The 19,453-nt window shown below is 55.5% G+C and overlaps 1 protein-coding gene across 5 annotated transcripts in view; it reads right to left on the reverse strand.

Annotated features, from left to right (window-relative positions):
* Positions 1–515: 515 nt before the first annotated feature.
* The window catches only part of ANKRD11 (ankyrin repeat domain containing 11), a 221,248-nt gene continuing 202,310 nt past the window's right edge, over positions 516–19,453 (reverse strand). For all 5 annotated transcript variants that reach the window (XM_055232845.2, XM_055232849.2, XM_055232844.2 and 2 more), the window contains 5 exons: positions 12,527–19,065; positions 8,552–8,650; positions 8,274–8,417; positions 4,301–4,393; positions 516–1,550 (listed from right to left, as the gene is read on the reverse strand). In XM_055232845.2, the coding sequence (XP_055088820.1) occupies positions 1,365–1,550; positions 4,301–4,393; positions 8,274–8,417; positions 8,552–8,650; positions 12,527–19,065 (7,061 nt within the window). In that variant the 3' untranslated portion in view covers positions 516–1,364. The remainder of the gene's footprint in view (positions 1,551–4,300; positions 4,394–8,273; positions 8,418–8,551; positions 8,651–12,526; positions 19,066–19,453) is intronic.

Genomic DNA, 19,453 nt, shown 5'->3' on the forward strand with positions numbered 1-19,453 from the left:
CGGTGGTGAGGAACAGGGTCCTGCCCCCAAGGAGCTGCCTTCACCTACAGGAGGCAGTAATAATTTCACAGCATTCCTGGTCTGTGCAAAGGCAGAGGAGGAGGAGAACATATAATTTGTTTCAAAATTAAAAGCTAAAAATTTGGTAGGAAAAAGGTTTTCTTTTCAGACAGTCTGTTGTAGAGTACGGTAGCATGATCTCAGCTCAAAGCAGCCTCTACCTCCTGGGTTCAAACGATTCTCCTGCCTCAGCCTCCAGAGTAGCTGGGACTACAGGCGCGCGCCACCACACCCAGCTAATTTTTGGTATTTTTAGTAGAGATGGGATTTTGCCATGGTGGGCAGGCTGGTCTCAGGCTCCCGCCTTGGCCTCCCACAGTGCTGGGATTACAGGCGTGAGCCACCACGTCTGTCCTGCGAGTAAGAAGGTCGTCGAGAGGGGCGACACTGTCTCAGTCCCACACACAGCCCCTCTCCCTGAGAGGGACGAGAGGGACGCACTGTACAAAGAGCACTTTAATTAATTTATTTATTTCTTTACACATAACTGAAAGTGATGTTACAGTACATAAGTTATTTACAACTGTGCAGTAATGTGTTGCAAAATAAATTATCTAGAAGGCAGCAAAAGTACATTGTGAATGTATATAAAACTGTACAGCGTTTACGGATACACTTTTTATATGATTATTGGCTCTGTAGTGTTTCAAGTTATGTTCTCAGAAAGAGAAACAAAATGCCCAAGATTAAAGGAAAGAAGATACAAACCACGCGGATTTGACTCCATTAAAATACGGCTGGGAGTCCTGGCTCTGTGTCCCTCCGCCTGGCTCCGCACCAGGTCCGAAGCCCAGTCTGAGGCCGTCGCAGCTCTGTGGCAACAGAACCATGGCTGGGATGGGGCTCCTGCCCCTCCGACCTGGAGGTCACTGTTTGTGAGAGGTGGACACCTTAATCTTCTTTAGTTGATCAGAATGGAACAAAAAATTTTAAAAATGTACTCCGTTCTCCAACTCCTGAAATGCCTCTGCAGTTGCTGGAGAAAAGGGCCCGAAGGTCACCGTTTTCAAACAGAAGCTGCCATGTGTGCGCGCCCAGCATGTGGTCTCCTCATCCCGCCGGGGCCAGTGAGGCTCTGGGGGCTTTGCCCTCGCCGCGGCGGCTGGTAGAGAAGAGACGTGTTTCACCTCCCCGACGTCTGGACCAGTCTGGAAGGGATGGAGACGCTGTGGCCAAGTGCAGTCTCTCTCGGGGCCTCTCCCCGCCCGGGTGGACATGGCGCTCCCTCCTCCGCCCCTGGGGCTTAGCAGCAGCCCTGGGCAGCCGTGCGGCCCTCGCCTGTGTCCTGCGGCCGTCCCGCGGTGTCACGCCGGCAACAATACAAAGTCGTCGTTGACATCGACCATGGGCACGTAGAAGGAGGGCACCTCGTTCACGCACAGGGACTTGTGCCCGGCGGGGTCCAGTTCTTGTACCTTCAGCTGCCACTCCATCCTCTGCACTGCGTTCAGGGCCGCGGCCTCGTGCTGCTGCCGCATGAGGAGGCAAGTCTGCGGGACACACAGTGGGGAGAGGGGGGAGGAGGAGTGAAGGGAGAGCCCCAGACTCTGCCGACCTCAGCTGCCAGCAGGGCCAAGGGCATGACAGGGCCGTGAACCTACCCTGGTATGGGCCAGGCCCCCTGGAACCCTCTACCCACTGTGGTGCTACTGTCAGGGGCACATACCCAGGACCAGCTGTACTCGCTCCTGGCATCTAGTTATTACACGTGGTGGTGGTGCCATCTGTGCTAGATGTCTGTCCCCATGACTGCTGTCTGTGCCGCCTCCACCCTGGCCCAGGGGCCCTGCCCTGCTCTGGGTCAGCCTGGGGCTCATTGCCAGCAGCCACTGCAGCTTATTAGAATCAAACAGCTTTGCTTTTGCCATTTTACAATTATTTATGGCCAGTGATAGTTTTTTACTTGTATTTCTAGTAGAAACTATGCCATTTAAAAGTGCACATAAGGGGACTGGATTGGGGTAGCACATATTTTGGGAACTAATGGAGAAATGGAAGCATGGCCAGGGAGTACTGGTATGTCACAAGAAACAGTGTAGAAAATGTTTTTTTAGATACGGTCTCAAGGCTGGAGTTCAGTGGCACAATCATGACTCACTGCAGCTTTGACCTCTGGGGCTCAAGGGACCCTCCCTCCTCAACCTCCTGGGTAGCTGGGACTCCAAGTGCTACCACGCCCAGCTGATTTTTGTAGAGATGGGGTTTTGTGACGTTGGCCAGCCGCAGTGTGGTAATGTCAGTCTCTTAAGTTTTTCTCAATAAATATATATATATATACTAAATTGTTTTTGAAGCTCAGGATGGATTCACAATCCTCAATGGGCCTTATAGCTTTTACTTGGCTCAGACATCAGCACCAGTGTAAATCATTACGTGGAATCATCTAATACCCTTTGGATGTTACAAACTCTGATGAGTCACTGAATTACTGATGGGCCTCTGAGTTTCCATTTTTGTTCCAGTGAATATTTTTATACATATCCCTAAGGTTTTTTTTTTTAATTTTGTCACTCAGGCTGGAGTGCAGTGGTGCAATCTTGGCTTACTGCAACCTCCGTCTCCCGGGTTCAAATGATTCTCATGCCTCAGTCTCCCGGAATTACAGGCACGTACCACCACACCCGGCTAATTTTTGTATTTTTAGTAGAGACAAAGTTTCACCATGTTGGCCAGGCTGGTCTCGAACTCCTGACCTCAGGTGAACCGCCCACCTCGGCCTCCCGAAGTGCTGGGATTACAGGTGTGAGCCACCGCGCCCAGCCATATCCCCAAGTTTTAAATGACTAAAGTGAAACAGCTAGGGGAGGTGGTGAAAGCATTTTGAAATTTGATAGATACCGTCAGTTTACTTAATAAAAATCTACTAGTTGACACTTCTCCCAACACTGCAGTGATACTGCCCCCCAACCCTGCAGGCTACCTTTAAATGAGATCTTGCTTAATTTGTGCTTCTGATACAGTGAGTATCTTTTCATGAAGGTTGGTCATTTTATCTCCTTTGTGGAATGTCTCTTTATATAAATGATTTTTCTGTGTACCATTTTTCTTAATAGTTTGTAAGGGTTCTTTCTACACTGATGGTGCTAAACCTACGTGACATTTTTAATATATTGTGTCCCAATTTTTTTTTTTTAAAGACAGAGTTTCGCCCTTGTTGCCCAGGCTGGAGTGCAATGGCATGATCTCAGCTCACTGCAATCTCTGCCTCCTGGGTTCAAGCGATTCTCCTGCCTCAGCCTCCCAAGTAGCTGGGATTACAGGCATGCGCCACCACGCCTGGCTAATTTTGTATTTTTCGTAGAGACGGGGTTTCACGATGTTGGCCAGGCTGGCCTCAAACTCCTGACCTCAGGTGATCCACCTGCCTCAGCCTCCCCAAGTGCTGGGATTACAGGTGTGAGCCACTGCACCCAGCCCAAAGTCCCATTTTAATGTAGTCAAAACATTTATCTATCTTCTTATAGGAAAATCTCCCGTGTGTCTTTATGAAGCTTTCAGTTTTTTCTCACGGCTTTGGTTAGGAAGGGGCTAGTGGCCTGGGGAGGGTGTGGTGTGAGTGACTTCCTGCACCGTCATCTTAGGGCTGGCCGGAAATGCACACTCAGTTCCACCTCAGACCTGAGTTTCTCAGCACAAGCCCCCAGGTGCTGGCTCCCAGCAGGTAGGGCTGGCGGTTCTCATCTGCGCCCACATCAGCACCGTACTTAGAGCTGTAGCATGACCTGAGTGGTGTGGAGCCTGATACTGCAGGTAGCCGGGGCCGCCTGCTCCCAGGCCTGGCTGGTGACTGTACAGGGTGACGCAAAGCTTTAAAGTTCTGTAACTTGGCAAGTTTCCGCTTTCCGTTGCTTCCTGGTGGATCCTCCAGGGTGTCCTGGTGAGCAGCCCTAGTGACTGGGATGAGGGTGTGCTGCCCTTCCCGGCACCTGCCCCGCCCCTGCCTGCTGCCCTGGCCAGCACTTCCAGAGCAGTGGAGGGTGAATGCAGGGACCTTAGAGGGGCTCAAAGGGCAGTGCCAGGAGTTCTGACCATCCAGCCTAGGGTCCTGTTCAGCTGGCGATAGGAGCCGCTCCCTGCACACCGGGACAGAAGGCAAGACTGAGGAGGCCACACGCAGGGACAGGACCTCCCCTCCCTGAAAACATCGGCCGGGTTAAGAGAATCTGGAATTGTCACCTCCCATCACAGAACTGGGCAGCGGCCTCCCCAGGCAGAGCTGAGGGGGACGCGCAACACCGACCTTCATGCGGTCATACTTGTCATCCACGTCCTGGAGCCAGGAGATGAACTGGCGGGCGTTGAAACGGTCGCGCACTGACTTGTTCTCGTCACCCTGTGGAAACCAAACGCGGGAGTTTCATCGGGAGCCACAGAGACCGCTACGGGAAGGCATGCCAGTGTGAGCGATGCTGCAGTGACCTTTCTCGAGGGAAAAACCAAAGGGGGAGCCTAAGTCCACCGCCCACACACTGAATCACGTTCACGGCATGGCAGGTGCCACCCTGCCCATCTTCCTAAACAACTTCCCTAAAATGCACATGGAGGCGGCTGGGCCTTTGTCTCCTGGGCACTGGGTGGCTGCAGGCCCCACCTCTGAGCTGGTCCCCAGCCCTGCCCCCATGGGACAGTCAGAGCTCAGCCCACTGCAAACTCCTGGGAGAGACTTTTTATTTTTTAGAGACAGTTTCGCTTGTTGCCCAGGCTGGAGTGCAATGGTGCGATCTTGGCTCACCGCAACCTCCGCCTCCGGGGTTCAAGTGATTCTCCTGCTTCAACCTTCCTGAGTAGCTGGGATTACAGGCAGCCACCACGCCCAGCTAATTTTGTATTTCTAGTAGAGACGGGGTTTCTCCTGGGAGAGACTTTCTAGGTATGTCACCGTCCTGTGTCCCAGAGGGTGGACACGGATAAAATGTCCAGGCCCTTCCCCTTTTTCATGGGTTCATGGTGAAGCTGACAATGCCGTCTGTTTCTCAGAACATGTGGAGCACCGACAGAAACCCACACACCTGCAGGGAAGTCACCTTCCACAAAGGTGCCAAGAACAGAATAACGATCACAGGGAAAGGACAGTCTCTTCCGTAAACCGTGCTGGAAAACTGGCTACGCGTCGCAGAAGAGTGAAAACAGACCCCTAGCTCTCGCCACATATAAACATCAAGCCAAAATGGATTAAAGTCTGGAATCCAAGACCTCAAACTATGAAACTACTACGAGAAAACACTGGGGAAAATCTCCAGGACACGGGCCTGGTCAAACATTTCTCAAGCAATGCCCCCACGCACAGGCAACCAAAGCAAAAATGGACAAATGGGATCACATCAAGTTAAGCTTCTGCACAGCGAACGACACAGTCAACAAGGTGAAAAGACACCCACAGAATGGGAGGAAATGCCTGCAAACCGCTCATCTCACACAGATCCAGAACCAGAACATATAAGTCACGCAATTAACTCAATACGAAAAAATCTAATAATCCCATCAAAAAATGGGCCAAAGATCTGAATAGACGTTTCTCAAAGGAGACACACCAGTGGCCAACAGGCATCTGAAAAGGAGCCTCAACATCATGATCGTCAGAGAAATGCAACTCAAAACCACCATGAGACATCGTCTCACCCCGGTTAAAATGGCCTTTATACAAAAGACAATCACAAATGTTCGCGAGGATGTGGGAAAAGGGAACCCTCGTACCCCGTTGGTGGGAATGTAAATTAAAACAGCCGCTATGGAGAACAGTTTGGCGGTTCCTCAAAAAACTAAACATTGAGCTACCGAAGGATCCAGCAATCCCACTGCCGGGTATAGACCCAAAAGAAAGGAATCGGGGGCCGGGTGCAGTGGCTCACGCCTGTAATCCCAGCACTTTGGGAGGCTGAGGCGGGCAGATCACCTGAGGTCAAGAGTTTCAGACTAGCCTGGCCAACATGGTGAAACCCCATCTCTACTAAAAAATACAAAAATTAGCCAGGTGTGATATTGCACGCCTGTAATCCCAGCTACTCGGGAAGCTGAGGCAGGAGAATCACTTGAACCCAGAAGGCAGTGGCTGCAGTGAGCTGAGATTGTGCCACTGCTCCCCAGCCTGGGTGACGGAGGAAGACTCGGAATCGGTACATTCAAATGGTGTCTGCACTCCCATATTTAATGCAACTCTGTTTACTATAGCTAAGGCTCGTGTCCATCAGCAGATGAATGGATAAAGAAAACGTGGTACATTCACAACAGAGTACTATTCAGCCACAAAAAAGAATGCGATCCTGTCATTTGCAAACACATGGATGGAACTGGAGGTCATGACGTTAAGTGAAATAAGCATAGAAAGACAAACATCACATGTTCTCACCCACTTGTGGGATCTAAAAATCAGAACAATTGAGCTCATGGACACAGAGTAGAAGGATGGTTACCAGAGGCTGGGAAGGGTTGTGGGGGGCTGGCAGGGAGGTAGAAATGGTTAATGGGTACCAAAAAAAAAAAAAAAAAAAAAAGCATGGATAAGACCTACTGTTTGACAGCACAACAGGGTAACTGTAGTCAATAGTAACTGAATTGTATATTTTAAAATAAAAGAGTGTTAACTAGATTGTTTGTAACTCAAGGGCTAAATGCTTGAGGGGATGGACACCCCATTAGAGAAATAAAGGGGGAAGTAATGCTTCCTGGGAAGGTGTTAGAGGCACGAGCTGGTCCTCCTCGTTTTTGTTCTGTACAGAGCTGTCCTGACTGCCTGTCCGTCACAGCCTCTCAACTGCGGTGCGAGAATGCAAACTTACCAGCATCCAGCCCCCAAAGCATCATTTGGTCCAACTCATGTTTTCTTTAAAGAAAATCTGTTGGCTGGGTGCGGTGGCCCACGCCTGTAACTCCCACACTTTGGGAGGCTGAGGCGGGTGCATCATGAGGTCAAGAGATCGAGACCATCCTGGACATGGTGACACACCGTGTCTACTAAAAATACAAAAAATCAGCCAGGCATGGTAGCGCATGCCTGTAATCCCTGCTACTCAGGAGGCTGAGGCAAGAGAATTGCTTGAACCCGGGAGCCAGAGGTTGCAGTGAGCCAAGATCGTTCCACTGCACTCCAGCCTGGCAACAGAGCGAGACTCCGTCACAAAAAAAAAAAAAAAAGAAAAGAAAATTTGTCATTGTGTATATGAGGAACATTGATAAAATACATCCCCAAAGAAAGGAAGATCTTTAATGTACAAAGAGATGTTTTCAACTAAACATCTCGGAGCCCCTGGCTGTCACCACACAGCAAAGCCTAGTGCGCTGCTCAGAGTGCCCAGGGCTGGGGTGGCATCACGCGGGGGCACATATTATGAGGGCTCTTGGTGCGAGGTCTGGACACCGAGGCGGGAATGTGTTCCAGGCACGTCCCACTGTGCAGGATGTGGGGCCTGGGGCCCAGGGAGGAGGGAGGGGCTGATGCAGGCGAGGCAATGGGAGAGCCAGGGGTCCACGGGGCCCACATGGACAGGTCAGTGGTGGCTGGAGGATGATTTCTGAGGCAGGAGTCCCTGGCACGTGGGGCTGCTTGAAGGCAGACCGGAAGAGCTGCCTTGGGGAGAGCCACGGGGCCCTGGCCACCCACATCCTATGTCCCAGTGGATACAGCAAGTCAAAGGCAAGGGAGCTACAGGGGCGGGTGGGAGCCCCACAGCAGATGGGCAGGACAGTGACTGTAGTTCTGGGACCCTGAGTCCAGCCCGCCCTGGCCCAGATGAGCGGCACACCTGGGTGTGCGTGTCCCCTTAGCCACCCAGTGTCCCTGCTGTCCCCGTACGACAGCCCCTGGGGCCTGTGCTGTGAAAGCCCTCAATGTGGCAGCCCTGGGGTGCCTGAGAGCTGCAGGTCAAGCCCAGCAGTTTAAACAGAAAATAATGCCAGCCCTGACACCTGTGAGAGGTAGGTAGAGGCAGGTGCTCCAACTGCACGGACAAGTGTTACGGAGGGACTGAGCTGCTGAGGCCCAGCCCAGTGGCCGAGGGCCTTGCCCGTGAGCGGAGCTGTCTGTTCTCTGCTCCAGCCTTCTTGGCTCCTTTCTGAGGCTCACCCAAGGCCAGAGGCATGCAAAGGACTCTGTAGCCCCTGCAAGGCGCTGAGCACCCGGGAAGCTCCTGGTCAAAGTGCAGAATCTATAAAGGGGAGGGGAAGGGGGCAAGGTGCGGCACTTGGACTCATGGGCCTGGCATGCAGACGGGCCCTACCTGGCTTTCCAGGGGCATGTTGTAGACCTCGGAGTCCAGCAGCATCGTGCAGGCGCTGAATGGCACTGCCTGGTTGGCGATGGTCCTGGCCGCCCGGCAGTGAACCCGCAGAATCTCCTGCTCACAGGACACGATCAGCTTCTCCTGGAGGAGGAGAGGAGTGGAGTGAGCTGGGACACAGCCACGCTCCAGGCCCCACTGTCTCAACACGACAGCCCCTGGGGCCTGCGCCATGGAAGCCCTGGCCGTGGTGCCCCTGCCTGTGCCAGCCCACTTACCCGCTCGATACTGTGCTGGAGACGCAGCTTTCCCCGGACCGCCTCCTGCTGCCTGAACAGCTCCTTCAGGGGCTCCGCCAGAGAGGGAGGGGGTGCGATCTGCAGGCAAAAGGTGAGTGGGGGGTCAGCTGGGGCTGTGGAACTGCACGAAGGATAGTCTGGAGTTCACGGGGGTCCTGACTCAGCCTCCCCACTCCTAGGAGCCTGCCCTGGAGGCCTCCTCCAGTCCCAGCAACACAGACACATCAGGAAGCTTCTAGAAACCACTATGTGCTGGACACGGGAGAGCGGACACCTCCACAGTGCCCCGCACGGCACCACGTGGTGAGGAGATAGTGCAGGGAGAGGCACGGGACAGTATGTGTGGGCTGTCGTGTGCTGGAGGGCCTGAAACACAGGCATGAGCACCTACTGTGCAGAGGAGATACAGCGAGACGGCAGGAGGGGCGGGGGGCAGGCTGAGCTTCCTGTGTTCACAGGGAGGGCCCATGCACCCCAGATCAGCCTTTCAACCAGGGTGTAACGTGCACAGCGGAATATGAAGGCTGACAACCGAGGCTGTGGTCTTGCAGTGGCTCGGGGGAGGGAAGCGCGCACTGGCCCAGGTCCCGGTGGGGGGCTGCGGGGCTGTGGGCCGGAGGCGCAGGCACTGCACTCCCACCAGCGGAAGGGTTCTCACAGAGATGGGTCGGTCATTCTGAAACTACACGCACGCTGGAAGTGAACGAGGAAATAAAGACAGCAGAGACCATCAGGACGAGGCCTCACACTCTTGGAGAAACAAGGGCCGCACAGGAGCGGGGAGCCAGGCTGAGCCCCGCGGTGCAGCGCAGACCTCGGGCCCACAGGCGGTCAGGTTTCCAAAGCAGACCCAGAAAGCATGGCCGTGTGCTCAGGGGGCCACAGCAGTCACGGCAGGGCCACCGTTCCCCACAGGTAGACCCACACGGTAATGGCAGGGCGGAGAGGGTTGCCAAGACCAGCTGGAACATCGACGGGCCAGTCAGAAACAGGAGCGCACAGGGCACATGGGCAGGTGGACGCACAAGAGGGAGACCAGGAAGAGCTGACAGCCAAGGCTGGGGCGACTCATGGCACAAGACCAACGCTGGCGACGCCGGGCACCTGCAGGCAGAAAGGGCGGCTCCTCCTGACAGCAGAGCTCCAGTTAGCAAACACGGGAGAGGGAAGACAGGCCCAGCGCCACAGGAGTAACTGCTGCAGACGAGAGCCGTGGACAGCGACGCGCATGGACAATGGCCTGAGAGAAACAGGCTTACACAGTGTCCACATCTCTTCCAAGACACACACACACCACAGAGCGAGAGACTTCAACTCATGGTGGACGGGCCTGACCAGGCCTCCAGGTCACGTCACCTATGACACCAGGAGCAAAAGGCCCCGCCTCACAGCTATAGGCTCCTGCCTAAGAACCATCATCGCAGGCCAGGCCTGGGGCCTCTGACCACACTGCTGACCGACACTGCCCAGAAGCTCCCAGCCAGGAGACGGCACAGGAGGGCCTGCCACAGCGTGGACGCATGGCAGGGTCTCGTCACCTCCACGCCTCCTAAGGCACATTCAGGGGAGGCTGGGCATGCAGCAGGTGCATAAACCTATCTGCTGTTTTTGAACTTTTCTGCCCATCTAAAATCAGTTCAAAATTAATGATTTAGGCTGAGCGCAGTGGCTCACACCTGTAATCCCAGCACTTTGGGAGGCTGAGGTGGGTGGATCACAAGGTCAGGAGTTTGAGACCAGCCTGACCAACATGGTGAAACCCCGTCTCTACACAAAATACAAAAATTAGCTGGGTGTGGTGGTGGGCGCCTGTAATCCCAGCTACTCAGGAGGCTGAGGCAGGAGAATTGCTTGAACTGGGGAGGTGGAGCTTGCAGTGAGCCGAGATCATACCACTGCACTCCAGCCTGGGCAACAGACCAAGACTCTTGTCTTAAAAAAAAAAAAATTGATTAAAAAATTTAGCTAAGTCTCTCTACTCCACAGACCTCACTCTGTTCAGCACCACATCCACCCTGCCTCGACCAGCCCAGCCCCCCAATGAGGGTTCTGCATGTGGGGTTTCTGCTGAGATGGGGCCCGTCGGTGGCAGGGCTTCTGTGGGCCACCTCCAAGGTGGGACTGATGCGAGCTCAAACTAATGCACAGCCCAGGACCGGGCACCACCCCTTCCTCCGGCTCAGCCCCAGGGCGGGCAGCTACAGCAGGAGCTGTGCCTTGGGCCTCAGGCTGTACCTGGAGCACCTGGCGCCTCTGCCTGCCTGGGTCTAGGTCTGGGGGGTAGTCAAAAGACCAGGCGGGAGGCACACAGAACATTCCCAGGATTACTCAGATTGGCAGGATTCTAGTGGCTTTTTTCCCTGTATTTTCCAAATTTTCTACAGCAGTCAGACTAGTGTTTTGATCAATTAAAACAAGAGAAAACAACAGCCAAAACAAAAAGTACAGAAGATCAGAAAGTCTTACTGGGGAGAGATCCTGGGGCAGGTTTTTCTGAATGTCATGACCCAACTGCCGTCCCTGTCTCCTGTGGATGAGCCTCCCCGGGGATGGCTGGGGTCAGGCTCAAGAAGGGAAAGACCGCTGAGGTCACCGCAGGTGCAGAGCCCCTCATGCTCCCTGGGAACAGAGCTCAGAGCTTGGCAGGGTGGGGTCCGAGGGCGCCCGCTCCTGGATCCTGCACAACGTCCCTGACATGTCGGCCAGCAGCCCAGACCCAGCCTCATCGTCAGGGCAAGCTCAGGAGAACCTGTCATCCTCATCGGGGGATGCTGGGTAGCTGAGCCAGGTCAGGGCCAGCACGGTGAGGGGCTCTCAGGCGGCCTGGGCCCACAGAGCCAACGCGTGTGGAGGGCCCCTGGCTGTACCTCGCGCTACCTGCGAGTTTCAGTGCCCAGGAATCCCCAGAAGGAAATGGCCGTTGGTGATGGAGAGCCTGTTCTGGGCATAACACAACACACTCAAGCGAGACGGCTGCATCAACCACACAGTCCACTAGGCACAGTGTGAGTGGAGTTGCATGGTCTGGGAGGAGACTCCAGGGAAGGGCCAGAACGCCACATGCTGGGGCTGGATGGACCACGGGGGGGCCTGAGAACAGATGGGCAGGGGAGGCCATGCACAGCTCAGGCCATCACCAAAGACAGACGGGCAGGCTCTGGCTCCACTGTGAGGAATCCCTGTGCCTGCTGGGAAAGACCCCGGTGGGCAAGAGGAGGTGGGAACCCAGTCAGGCCCTGTGGCCCAGGGCAGAGGGTGCACAGGGCAGGCAGCCCTCATGGGAATGTGCTCAGAGCAGGGCCCCATTTGGAGGGATCTATTTTGGGCCCAGACGTAGCACAAGGAACTAGGGGAGTGGGAGTGGTTCCGAGATGTTTCACCTGAGCCTGCAGAGGCAGGGATGATGCCTGGGGAACTGGGCTGACAGCGTCAGGTGGAACAAGGTGAGGCTGGGGGCCGAGGACCAACCTGCCACAAGGGAGCTGCAGCTCTGCCGTCCCACAAGCCCAAGGGAGGTGGGGGAAGCGACTCATCGTGTGGGTATCGGGGCTCAGGGAACCCACGCAGGTCCAAGGGAGAAGGAGGCGGGGCAGGAGACAGAGCGGGTGGCTCTCCTGAGGCCGTCCCGGTGGACGGGGAGTGGAGAGTGAGCAGCGTGAAGGGGGAGCCCCACACGAGTGGGACTAGGGTGCACCCAGGGTGAGGGGGAGGTCAGGAGACAAAGGCCTGGCACGGACCAGCTGGAGGAAGGACCTTGGGTCTGCAGAACAGCTGGGCAGCTTCCGGCTTTTGCCTTCACAGTAGAAATGGGGCTGTGTCTACTCAGGTGGGCGAAGGTCGAGAAAGGTCAAGGGCCAGGAGTGGGACAAGATGGGCTGGAGGAACCCGTGACTAGGGGGCCCCGGACGCATCCCAGAGAGAGAACGCAGTGGCTCTCCCGGGCCCCACACTCACCACGGGGATGTGGAGCTTGCTGAGCGGCTTGCCGTCCAGGAGGTAGGAGCCCGTGTAGGTGACGTACTCGGCGTAGCACTGGGGCGCCTGCGGCGTGATGCAGCACAGGATCTTGCGTTTCTCCTCGATCTTCTTCCTGATCTGCAGGTATTCGAAGTAGGGGTTGGCCCTGTCACTGTGGTAGGGCTCGATGGCGTCCAGCTTGATGGCGTCCACGATGGCAGCCAGCGTCTGCTGGATCACCTCCCGCGTCTGCTGCGTGGACGTGTTCAGCTGCTGCTGCAGCTGCTGGGTGGAGCGCTGAAAGCGGCGTTTGCGCGGATGCTGGGCCTGGGCGTCGTCCTCCTCGGAGCCGCGGGCCTTGGCCCTGGTGACCGGGGCAGGGGTGGGGGCGCACTCCTTCTCGGAGGGGGGCGGGCCCTGCTTGCTCTGGTTCGCGAGCATCTGCGCCCGGTTCCTGGTCATGCGCTGAGGGATCTCCTCCACTCTGGGGGCCTTTGGGGCTTCGGCCGTGGGTTTTGGTTCTGGTTCTGTGGCTTCTGGCTGGGTGCCGCCAGGAGGGCCTTCAGCTGGGGCGGCAGCACGGGAGGCCTCGGTGCTGTCCTCGGGGCCGGGACTGTCTGCAACCTGAGCTTGTGCCACAGTGTCCACGGGGGGGCCGTCGGGGGCACAGAGGGACGCGGCGGGGGGGCCTTCAGCCTCGGCCCCCTGGTCTCCGCTCCCCAGTGGGCGCTGTTCAGGGGGAATGGGCGCGGGCTCCATGCTGGAGTCCAGATCCCCATGGGCCCTCTCTTCCGGCACAGTCTCTGCCTCCACCGTAGCTTCTAGAGCCACGTCCAGCTTTGGCTCCTCTGAGGGCTCAGGCTCGAGGTCTGCAGGGAGCTGGGTGGAGGCCTGGTCAGGAGGCAGTGCCGGCTGCTCCTCAGCCACTACGGGGGAAACATCCCCACCGTTTACGACCACAGGGGCCCCTGGAGGGATCTTTTCTGGAGGAGCAAGACTTTCTTCTACGGGTTCTGTTTCAACATCTGCGGCGTCTTTCGTCTGCAGGGGAAGCTCCGGCAGGGAGAAGGGCCCCAGGTCCAGGTCGTCCTCGGGGCCGGCGAAGGCGTCTGTCCAGGGCACCGGCTCCACCTGGCCGAGGTTGGACAGGCTGTGGCTGCTGTCTAGGAAGCTATTTTCCAGGGGCCCCAGAGCCTCCACCTGAGCCACAGTGGCCACACAGGCGGGCTCAGGGGCCACGTCCAGCGGAGCTTCCGGAAGTGACTTGCAGTTGCTGAAGAAGGACTCCAGCCCGGAGGGAGGGGCGTAGGGAGCCGCCTCTGAGGTGGAGATGGCGGCGGGGACGGCTTCCACTCCGTCTTTGATGTCCTCCAGTCCTGGCTCAGCGACGGGCAGGGTGTATGGGGCAGGAGAGGCGGGAGGGGCAGGGTACGGCGCCTCTGAGGCGCTGAAGGGCCCTGGGGCGGCAGAGTGGAGGGGGTCCGTGGGGCAGAAATGTTTAGGGGACTCGGGGAATCTCTGTGGAGACACAGGCCAGCTGACAGGGTTTTCAGAGGTGCTCCCGATCAGGCTAGAGGCAAGCGCCTGCTCGGAGGGGTGGGCCCACTCAACAGGCTCCTCGGTGATGACGGCGCTGAACGGACCCTCGTCCAGCGGCTCCAGGTAGCTGGGTTCCGGGGGGATGATGGCGGCCGTCGCCTGCTGATCCTCGGTGGTGTCCAGATCCGGGGGAAGGGCCCCTTCGAGGGAAGGAACCAGTAGCTCAGCTCTGGGGGAGGGGGAAGGTTTTGCTTGTAAACTTGAGAAGACGCCCTCTGGAGACGGGGTGACAGTGACAACGGCAGCCGGCGGGCAGTGCAAAGCGTCGACTTTGGGCGACGGGAGGCCATAGTCTGGGGAGTAGTACCCTGGGGACAAGCAGGCAAACTTCTCCGTGGGAACCGGGGGCAGGGGCGCCCTGTCTTCCATCGAGTGTGGCACGGGAGAGTCGTAGCTGGAGGCTGCAGGAACGCTCTGCTGCCTGAAGAGCTTGTCTCCGATGCTGAATTCTTCCTCGGGGGTCCTCCTAATGTCGGCAGAGACCGAGCGGTAAAGATTTGTGGACAGAGGCCTGGCAGGAGCTTGGCTGGCGTTTTCTGAAAGCCCACTTGAAGCCACGGAGAACCTGTCGAAAAAGGAGGGGGAGCAGGCGCTGGTGGGAGCGGTGGGCACGGGCGTGGAGTGCTGGGAGTCGGCGCAGTCGAACACGAGGTCCGCGTAGTCATCAGCGCTGCAGGACGGGGTCCTGGGCGTGTGCATCACCTCCTCGTAGCTGGGGCAGGACAGCACCGACGTAGGGGTGGGCACGCCAGTGGGCCGGCTCTGGTCAGGCCTGGGAGACGCAGGCAGGACCTCTTTCATGTGAGGGCCTGCCAGCCAGTCTTTGGAGTCTGCACCTGATCCTGGGTGTAGCTTATTTTCCACGGCAGATGGAATAGGAGTCGACTCTTTGAGCTTTTTGTCTTTAAATGGAGGGTCCAGTCCCGGTGGTTTCTTAGCAGGAATGTCCAGACCCTTCTTCCGCCCGTCCTCTGCCGGCTTCGCCTTCTCCTTGAGCTTGGGGTCTCCGGACCGGTGCCTCAGCTTCTCCATTTGCTTCATCCTCTCCTTGTGCCGCTTGTGGCGCTCCTCGATCTCCAGGTCCTTCTGGGAGAGCATCCTCTCGAAGCTGGTCATCATCAGGTCGCCGTCCCCCAGGAGCTTCTCCCTGGGCCTGGCGTCTTTCTTGCCTGGGTCTTTGGACGGCGCTACCTTATCGTTCCCGTTGCTCATCTTCACTGGGTCGCCCTTTTCTTTCTCTGCACTGTCCTTGAATTTCTCCTTCAGTTTGGCGTCGCTGAGCCTCGGGCCCTCGTCCCTGGACTTGTCTTTGAGCGCGCGGGGCGGGCTGTCCTTGTCCCTGGTGGCGGGCTTCTGCTCGTCCCTGTGATGCCGCAGCAGCCCGTCGGCATGCCTGTCCCGGTGCCTCTCCTTCTCGTCTCTCCATTTCTCCCTGTGTTTCTCTCTCTTCTTCTTCTCTTTTAGGATGTTGATGGCACTAGATCCATAAGGCTTTAGTTCCTTTTCTATTTTCTTGGAAGGTTCTCTCTCGGAATCATTTTTATCTTTCTTTTCGGTAGAAAACAATTCAATGGTTTTATCTAGCTCGTCTTCTATGTCAGCTTTCATGTTGTAAGAAAGTCCGTAGGCATCCGCCTCCAGGAAGTCCTTTTCGTACTGGCCAGAGTCCTTCCTGCTACCGCCCTCCTTGTAATCTTCGCCCTTCTCTTTCTTCTCGGCCTTCTCTTTCTTGGCTCGCTCTCGCTCGTGGCTCTTCTTGGACGAAGATGAGGAATGTCTGTGCCTCTCCTTCTCTTTCAGCTTCTCAGGGAGGCAGGCGCTCTCCCTCGGCTTATCCTCTCCAGGTGGCTCCGTGAAAGAGACCTCCAGGAAGGCAGTCAGCCCCGGCTCCTGCCCTCGGTCCGTGAAGCTGTCAGAGGAGACCTCACTGATTTTATCATTGGAGTCTTCTCTGTACTCGTGGAGAGCCTCTTCTTCCAACTTTTCCAGCAGGCTTTTTTCCGCGTCGGCGCTTCTCGCGGACTTCCTCTCCTTGGAATGCTCTTTGTCCGACTTCTCTTTGTGTTTGCTTCTAGCCTTGTCTTCGGCAGCATGCTTCTTTTCAGCCTTCTCGGGGAGCTTCTGTTTATTTTTCTTGTCTTGCGTGGAGTCCACTGAGGCTCTGTCCTTCCTGTCCTTATACTTTTCTGTGGACTCTTTATCCTTCTTCTCCTTGTGCTTTTCAAAGACTTTCTCTTTTTTGTCTCTCCCCCCGTCGGCGGCCCCTCGGTCCTTTCTCCTGTCTCTGGGCTCCTTGTCCTTCTGCCTCTCAGGGTGCTGCTTGTCAGCAGACTTCCTGTGTCTGTCGGAGGCATAGGCCTCCCGCCCTTCCTCCTTCTCCTGGATGCCGTCCGTCCTCGGCAAGTCGATGGCCTCTCCCATCTTGAACCCGCTCCCCATGCAGCTGTCTCTGTCGTCCTCACTCTCGTCTGTGAAGATGTCTGCGATGTACCAGCTTTTCTCTTTGCCTTTCTTGTCATCTTTTTTTTCAGAGAAGTCTTCCGAGATGATCCCAGGGAAAGCCTTCTCCTTCTTCTCTTTTCCTTGGTCGAGAGACGCCTTCCTTTCTTTGTCTTTGCCATGTGTGTCTTTATGTTTTTCCTTGGTATCTTTTTTCTCTTTAAAACACTTATCAAATTCTTTGTCCTTCTGACATTTTTCCAGGATCGATTTCTCACTTTTGTCCTTGTCACTGGACTTCTCTTTGTATCTTTCTGGTTTTGTCTTCTCTTTCTTCTCCTTATCGGGGCCATCCTTCTTCTCCTTCTCTCGTGCTGGGTGGTGCCGTTCCCACGGCTCCAGGCCCTTCCCAAAGTCGCAGTCGGACTTGTCCTTAAAGCCACTCTCGCAGCCACACTCCTTCAGCTCCTCCCGGTGCGCCTCCTCGGGCTTGGCCCTGCTGTCCCTGCGCTCCTTGCAGCTCTCCAGGGCGTCCTTTCTGTCCCGCCCGGCCTCTGCGGACTCTCTCCTCTTCTTGTCCTTTTCCGAAAGGTAGGCAGGGACACTTTTATGCTTTTCAGTCTGCTCTTTCCTCTTCTCAGAGTTTTTATCCAAATAGTCCCTGTCCTTCTTTCGGAAGAAGGGCTCTCTGTAGTCTCGCTTCTCCCGGGCCCGGCTGTCCCGCCTCCTCTCCTTGCTGTCCTCCTTCACCGTCTCCAAGATGAGCTTGGCCACAGAGTCGCTCTTCATGTCCCTGTAGTCTGTCACTGGCGAGTCCCAGCTGTCCTCCCCTTTGAAATCAAAGGATGAATCGGACAAGTCAGAAAACCACCGATCTCGCTGATCGTCAGAAAGGCTAAATTTGGTGTCTTCATTCTCCAGAAACTGATTTTTGTTACAATATTCATCAAAAGCAGAATCTTCCCTATAAACCTTTTCTTTTTTGAGTTTTTCTTTATCTTCTTTAAAAATCTTCTCCTTCTCTTTTGAAATTCTGTCCTCTTTTAAGTCATTCTTCTTCTCTAATTTTGAGGGCCGGTCTTTTGGCTTCTTCTTTCTGTCCTCTTTGTACAGTCTCAGTTTTTCTTCTTTCGGAGACTTTTCCTTCAGCGATTTCTCCTTCTCTGCTTTATTCGAACGCTCTTTCTCTTCTCGGAAGGACCTGCTGAGGTCTTTGCTCGTGTCTTTGATTCTCTTCAGGGATTTTTCATCTTTAAACAGCCATTCTTTTTCTTCTAATTTCATTTTGCTAAGTTTCTCTTCTTTTTTAAAGTGGTCGCGATCATGCTTTAACACTTTTAGCTTGTTTTCAGTGGAAAGATCATTCTCTAAAAGTATAGCCTTATCTGACTTCTGCTTGGAGTCCTCATATTCGTAAGTAAAACTTTTCAACTTCAGCTCTTGGCTGATGGAACACTGTCCCTTCTCCTTGTTTTTGTGTTTGTGTTTTGTTTTGTGTTTTTTGACAACTTTCCCCTCCTTGTCCAGTTTGGGGACAGCACCCTCCGCGCTGGACAGGAAAGGGCTCTTCTTCTCCGACAGGGAGGCTCGTTTCCTGTGCTCCTGCCTCTTCCTCACTGGCTTCAGCGATTCCACACTGGAGCCCTCAGAGGAGTAGTCAGACTCGCTTGTCAGTCTCGTCCTTGTGGAGTCTGATAAAGAACTGACCTCTGACCAGGCCGGGGAAGAAATGGTTTTCCAATTGTCTGTCCGCCAGTGCTTGGTGTGCTGGTCTGTGTGGCTGGGGTTCTGCTTCTGGGCGGCAGAGCTCCCGTGAGACGAGGTGGAGGAGGCGGAGAGGGAGCTGAACAGGGAGGGGTCCTTCAGCACCAGCGGGGACCCCTTGAGGCAGCCGGAGCTGCCCAGGGAGTCCCTGTCGTCCTCCCCACTCTCTGAGGACTCACTCTCCGACTCCGAGGAGCAGAACTTGTCGTTCCGCTTTCCGAAGCGAACCTCTCTGCCTTTCGTTTCTTTCTTTCGCTTCTTTTTTACTTTATTTTTTTCCTTCTGCTGCTTGGCACTAGAAGGCTCTCGTGTCTTACTACCAGGCAGTATCGTGTGTGCCGAGAGTCTCAGCTTCTCTCCTGTCCCCACGGTGACACTCGCGTCCTCCTCGTCCGACGTGTCTGACAGGATACGATGGGACGCTTTCTTTGGTGCGATCGTGTTATTTTTAGTGTAACTTTTAACCTCCATTTTGGGTATAGAGATAAAACTACTGGATTTCGTTTCTTTTCTGTAGTCCTTTTTCAACAGGTGCTTGTCGTCCACCGGAGGAACCCTGTCCTGCTCGTCGTCCTCGTCAAACTCATACTCGTCCTTGACGGGGGCCGTGGCCTTCTGTGGCTCCGGGTTCTTGGCCTTGTGCTTGAGGCCTTTTTCAAACTCGGAGTCCGTGTTGTTGCCGTCGACTGAACTGGAAGGTGCGAAGGACGGTGCGTCTTCCTCTTCTGAGCTCTCTGTCGGAGGCAGGAAGCGAGAGGTCACAGGCAGGCTCAAAACAGGTCTCCCCAGAATGGCAGAGGAGGGAGGCTCTGCAGATGTGCCCTGTGGCGAGGCTCCCACCCTGCCTCTGCAGAGACACTTTGCTTGACTCATGGACACCAGCCACAGGCAGGAGGAAACCAGACAGAGCTCAGCTCATAGACAGGGCTGGCATCTCAGAAGTCAGACTGCAGGCTTCTCGGCAGTGACACACCTGGGCGGGGTGTCCCGCAGTCCAGAAGGTCCTGTAAGCCCCCAGCATCCAAGGAGGAGCTGATCAGAGGGGCAACACTGTGCAAACACCACAGGGCAGCTCCTACCATCCCTGCATAAAAGAACAGGCAGCTCAGGTGGCCGTGACTT

The sequence above is a fragment of the Symphalangus syndactylus genome, chromosome 11 (genome assembly GCF_028878055.3).
Source record: "Symphalangus syndactylus isolate Jambi chromosome 11, NHGRI_mSymSyn1-v2.1_pri, whole genome shotgun sequence".
Taxonomy (NCBI): Eukaryota; Metazoa; Chordata; class Mammalia; order Primates; family Hylobatidae; genus Symphalangus; species Symphalangus syndactylus.